This window comes from Clupea harengus, chromosome 13 (genome assembly GCF_900700415.2).
Source record: "Clupea harengus chromosome 13, Ch_v2.0.2, whole genome shotgun sequence".
In the NCBI taxonomy this organism is placed as follows: domain Eukaryota; kingdom Metazoa; phylum Chordata; class Actinopteri; order Clupeiformes; family Clupeidae; genus Clupea; species Clupea harengus.
The window spans coordinates 18,027,470-18,033,667 of NC_045164.1; the positions used below are offsets into that span (position 1 = coordinate 18,027,470).

General features: G+C 46.5%; 1 protein-coding gene across 2 annotated transcripts in view; it reads right to left on the minus strand.

Annotated features, from left to right (window-relative positions):
- Positions 1–761: 761 nt before the first annotated feature.
- The window catches only part of LOC105910576 (monocarboxylate transporter 9-like), a 12,350-nt gene continuing 6,913 nt past the window's right edge, over positions 762–6,198 (minus strand). For both annotated transcript variants that reach the window (XM_012839303.2, XM_031579167.2), the window contains exons 4-6: positions 4,557–4,652; positions 2,755–3,657; positions 762–2,532 (exon numbers count right to left, since the gene is read on the minus strand). In XM_012839303.2, coding sequence (XP_012694757.1) covers positions 2,330–2,532; positions 2,755–3,657; positions 4,557–4,652 — 1,202 coding nt within the window. In that variant the 3' untranslated portion in view covers positions 762–2,329. The remainder of the gene's footprint in view (positions 2,533–2,754; positions 3,658–4,556; positions 4,653–6,198) is intronic.

Genomic DNA, 6,198 nt, shown 5'->3' on the forward strand with positions numbered 1-6,198 from the left:
TATGCAAGGTGGTTGATTCTATTTTGTGTCAGTGTGGAGATGTGACCTTACTGCCTTACTTGCAGTGTGAAGAGTAACTTAGACAGACACACACACACACACACACACACACACACACACACACACACACACACACACACTCATTAAACCACAAAGACACACACACACTCATTATCAAACACACATACACACTCACACACACTCTGTCATTAGCACACACACACACACACACACAAACATAAATCACAGCTTGTAGTACGTGTAGTATGCTCACCACACCCTCAGAGTCTCATATGACCTGTTGTGAAGTCAGTGTTTCCAGTCAGGACTGTTTCATCATTCAGCGCTTTTAACTAGTGACACACTTTTTCTCTGCTCAGCATATTTCTCTCTCTCTCTCTTCCTCTATTTCTCTCTCTCTCTGTCTCTCTCACACACACATCGAAACGCCTAATATGTCAATATGTTAATTTTAGTGGCATGATTGTGGAAGCTGTCATCAATCGTTGCTGAATTTGATTGAAAGAGAAGACAAGCTCTTCTTTATTCTGATGTTTTAGCCATGAGCCATGCTTGCATCCTTGTCTTTCTCTTATCATGCCAAATTAATCTTTGTGATGTCATAGCAGTCTGCAGTGTGGATTTTTCATCCAAGAAGAGTTTGTCTATGTCTGTTCTGTGATATGAGCTGTTTTTTGTGTGTTTTTTTTGTGAACCCAAAAGCTTGACTTAATACCAGAAAGTTAGACGAGCTACACATGTTTACCAATTAATATTGTATTATTGCGTCATGTTCATATAAAATAAAAATAACTGTACATAACAAACATAAATATTGCAACACTGACACTAACGAAATAAAGGCCAAAATAAAACTCATTTTAAAAATAAGACAGCATATGAAAACAGCATTGCCGTGTTTTGGATCTCACATTTACAATCTTCAGTTCACCCTGTAAATAAAAAACAATCATGGTGGGGAGCGTCCCAGAGCGGTGGCTTTGGTAGAAACAAACATTTCACGTGATTACCCAGAAGACTGCAACTGTTTGACAGCTTCCTTCAAGCGACAAGTGAGCAAGGTAGCATTTTGAAATGCCACTGCATTATTGCCATGATAACAGTCTCTTGTGTCAAAACAATCACCACAAGAACGACCACATTTGGTGTCTACTGTGCGTTTCAATTACTTACTTCAGTGCATAATAATAAAAATAATAAAAACTGCTTAACATATTCCTGCATAGTTAAGGAATTCTTACAAAAAAACTAAATAAAAACAAATAAAACAGCTTCTTCAAGGGCTGAACTGTAAGGACAGTATATCTCCATTCTTCTTCGTCTTAGTCATCGTTGTACAACGTACATAATCTAGTGTTTGATCCCTAATAGGAGCAGAAGAGGATTACAGGGCTCTCCTGCTGACTGTCTAAAGTCAACATGCAGACACCAACACAGTACAGCTCTACGGAGAGACAAATCCAACACGATAAGGCAGGTACAGTCTGGACTGTGAGTACGAGGCCTACCTGAAGCCCCACAGCTTTGGCTTCAGACAGAGAAGACAGAGCGAGAGAGAGAGCAAGAGGGCGACTAGACAGAAAGGCAAGAGAGGTGAACGACGTTGAAAAGGAATTGTGCATCTCAAGGAGAAGGAGCAGGTGAAGGAGAGGTAAGTTAAAGTGCATTCCCTCCACAGTTCCAAACTGGCTTCTGTTCTCCCACTGACCGGAGTCCCGGGGAGGCTGAGTTGGATTTTTTGCATGGTTTAGACAATACGGCCCAGTGGACACAAGGTCTACAGCACACACTCGTGTCAGGTGCTTATTGTAATTCCAAACAGTCTGTGCTGTCAACTACTACAGGCTATATATTTTGTTTTTGCATCATGCTTGGTTAGTTCATCAATTAAAAAGCAAATATCCGTTTTCAGATTACATGAAAAGGTTAACAATTATTATGTCTATTCAGTAAACACAATCTATATTAGTAGTAAGTTTCCATAAAAAAAAAAACATGTTTAACACAAGCCTCTTAAAATGAGGCCATAATGAAGTCTGCAAAAAGTAAAGGACAACAGTTTTCTTATTTTCTCTCAAAGTAGAGCAATCTGGAGTAGGAATACAAAATACATTCAAAAAGATAGAAAGGCTTTTCATTGTGAGAGCATTTGCTTAAGGTTTGTGTGAAAACTGGCACCAGTGTTAAAGTTACCCTGTGGGCTTGATTAAGTTGAAATCTGAAGAGAGAGAGAGAGAGAGAGTTCTTTCTTGGCACGGGCAGGGGTGAGCGAGGACGAAGGGACACAGGTTGTGGGATGAGATGCCCATTACACAACGGAGGCGTCTGTGTTGCCTACGGCCAGAGGCTCCTCTTCTGATTGGCTGGCTGGTTGATTGGCGGACTGTCGAGCCTCTCTCCGATCCCAGCAGGGCAGTGTGGCCAGGAAGAGGAAGACCCCACCCAGCACCACGCATGCACCGCTGAAGTAGAAGGCCAGGTCGTACGACTGGGTAAAGTCAAAGAACCAGCCTGCAGGAAAAAGCAAAGGTAGAAAAAGATGAAATTATTATGCGTCCTCACTTCACTGGCAGCAAAGGAACCCTCTTTCAAAAAGACACCTCACAGACATAAAAAAAACATTACAGCAACATTAACATGGACTAAATTAATAGAGATTACATTGTAAAAAAAACTCTTTCTCTCTTTCTACCCCAGACATTCCCACACAACAGAGATGGTGTGTTTGCTCACCGACGACAGGGGGCCCCAGCACGATGCCGAACCCTCCAAAACACATGACGATGCCGTGGGCTTGGCTCAGCCTTTCCAGGCCCACAATCTGGGTGGTGATGTAGGAGGTAAGAGACCAGTTCCCTGAGAAGACGCCCACCATGGCGGAGAGCACCTGTAGGCCCACGTAGCTCTTGCACATGGGGATGAGCAGAAGAGCCGCGCCAGATCCCAGCAGCGTGAAGGCGTACAGGTAAATGCTGTTGATCCACGGCAGGTCAGCCATTATGCCCAGTAGCAGCTTGCCGGCGCCGGAGGTGATGGCGACGATGGAGACGAGCGGGATGATGCTGACGCCCTCGATGAGGCCTTCGCTCAGGGCCACGTCCTCCATGAAGAGCACGGGCGGGAAGGCGCCCAGCGCGAACATGAATACGGACACGCAGAACATGGTGAAGACGCGGTCGTGCATAAACTCCCCCGTCTCGTGCAGGTACTTAGCGTACGGACGCATCGTCCGCTTGATGACACGCACCACGGCCGAGCAGGACAGGAACCCAGCCCGCCGCCCCGCCTCCGCCTCATAGTCCACCAACACCTTAGTGTCCATGCCGATGAGGAGCTCCTTGACGGTGCCGTTGCTCTTCTCGGCGGAGCCGTGTATAGTCTGGATGTCGGAGGCAGGCTTCTCGGGGGCGATTATGAGCGTGGTGGGCTTCTCGTACATTGGAGGCTCCTCCTGCTGCTTCAGCACGGCCCTCTGCCTCACCAGGTAGCCCGGGAGATACAAGGGCCTCATGGGGCCCGCACACGCCATCAAGTTCAGGGCTAGGGCCCCGATGATGAGCAGGCAGCCGTTCAAGCCGTACAGCTCGATCAACTCATTCTGCAGAGTGGCGTACACGAAGCCTCCCACGCTCGTACCTGAGGCAGGCGGGAACAGGAGAGAAGAGGGGTTAAACACAAGAACAAAGGTTTGGGCAAGACTCAAGAGAGACACACACACACACACACATACACACACACAAAAGGCTTACCAGAACATAGAGGGATCAACAAGAGGTAACACAAAGAGGTAAACAACAATAGGGGAGGGTTAAGCCTTCTTTCTTCTCCTCCTTTCCCTTCTGCCCCCCCCTTCTATCTCTCTACCTGGCTGGCCCCAAGCCCCTTATGAGCTGGGTTCTGCTCAAGGTTTTATCCTGTAAAAAGGGAGTTTCTTTCTTGCCACTGTTACCTTAGTGCTAGCTCTAGGGAGATCAGGCTGGGCTCTGTAAAGCGCTTTGAGACTATTTCAATTGTTACTGGTGTTATATATAAAAAATATATATATTAATTGAAGCGCTGATCTGCGTGCAATACAAATTAAATTAAATTGTATATAATTGAAGCATTGATCTTGGCCAGAGCTGGGCGGTCTAGAGTTGGATTATGAGCTGAATCTACTAGTGTGTTTTTAAAGTTCACATGATGTCACTGCGTGACTTCACAGGGTGTTAAATGAGAAGAGTTGAGTTCAAACTCTCCTTTGGTGGCACGTGCACAACACACACATACACACACACACACACACACACACACACAAACACACACAAACACACACACACAAACACACACATGATGCTTATTAAACTCTCCTTTGGTGGCACGTGGACAACACACAGCTGTTGCATCTCATGGGCATGGGACTGTTTTGTTCATGACGGGACAAAAATAACAGGATGGCTCTTTGGGCGTTTATTATGATCCGAGGTATGCTAACCATGCCAAAAAAAAAAAAAAAACACAGACAAACGCTCACGGACACACAAATGGTTGCGTACCTGTAGTGACAATGCCCAGAGCAAGACCGCGTCTCTTGTCAAAATATTGACAGGTGATGGTAAGGGTAGCAGAATAGACGAGACCGCAGCCCAGACCTGTGAGAAAAACACAACAAACTGTCCTAAGCACACCTTCAGCCGTATCGTATCACATTACACATTTCAATGACTTCAGACATGTGGCGCTATTCAGGACAGGCTTAGATGCAGTGTGAGCAGGTCATCCCTTTTAGATGTTATATCTGACCATTCCTAAATTATTCTTGACCTTCATCCTCATCTGTTGCTTTGGCGGCGAGAGAAACATGAGTGGACGAGTCCACGTGCTGTCTTTTTAAGGCGTGGAAATTATCACTCTATACGTTATGCGTGACGTATGATGTACATGACGCGTGTCCTAAATACCCCCCCCCCCCCCCCCCCTCACCCTTGCTAGGAGGGCAAGCCCCGGCACCTCCCCCATCTAGTTCTGTTCTGTCTCGTGTGTGTGTGTGTGTGTATGTGTGTGTGTGTGTGTGTAAGTGCGTGTGCTATGCAGTAAGAGATTGCTGGGAACATCCAGGAACACTGAGTGCTGAGTGGACATGTTACTGCAGCAAACATCAGCATAACACACACACACACACACACTCACAAACCCAAACACACACACACATAAGTAGATACAAAATCATTAAAACCTACATTTTGCCACACACGCACATGCCCCCTACCCCCAAACACAGATCCACATCTAAATCTGAACACAGAACAGACGTACAACATCGCCATCCAAACGGTGTGTTGCACATGCTACCATGATGGATTCCCACGCAGGATTGCAGAACTGATCCTTCTCTATTTCAGGAGCTGGGAAAGGCACACCAGTGGCTGTGCTGCGTGCTGCTCTCTCTCCCTCTCTTTCCCTCTCCCTCTCTCTCTTCCTTTCCCTCTCTTTCTCTCTCTCTCTCTCTCTCTCTTTCTGTCTCCCTCTCAGTCTCTCTCTGTCTCCTTCTCCCTCTCTCTCTGTCTCCCTCTTCTTCTCTCTCGCCTTACATGTGACTAAGCAGCTATCCAGTGCATGAGGAGATGTCTGAGGCAGAGCATTCCTCAAATTCCTGCTCAGTCTGCCAAGGCTGGAAACAGAGACATCATCCTCTCCCAAATCACGGAGTCACGGACTCTGAGAAGGTGTGTGTGCATTCCACACGTGCACACACAAATCCTGAGCTCAGGCATAGCCAGTAGACAACAGCTGGTACTGGAGGGGGTTGTGCCCAGGTCTGTCCGTTGTCCAGTTATGTCTCCTGCTCTAAAAAAAGCAAAGCACCCAAAGTGTCCAAAAAACAACCTTTACCCTTTAAAGGGTAAACATCCTTCACCCTTTAACATCCTTTACCTTTTTTTAAATCTTTTAAAGATTTATTTTTGGGCTTTTTTCCTTTACTCAGATAGGACAGTGAAGGTTTTGGACAGGAAATGAGATGGAGAGAAGAGGTGGGGAGTGGGATCGGGAAATGACCGCGGGTCGGATTCGAACCCGTGTCCCCGTGGGCGTTCAAGCCCGTATATGGTCGGGGCTGCTGCTTGCGCCACAGTGCCCCCCACCTTTTCTAAATCTTGAGTGTGTTGCACAGGTGATAGTGCAGGCCTAGCAACTGCT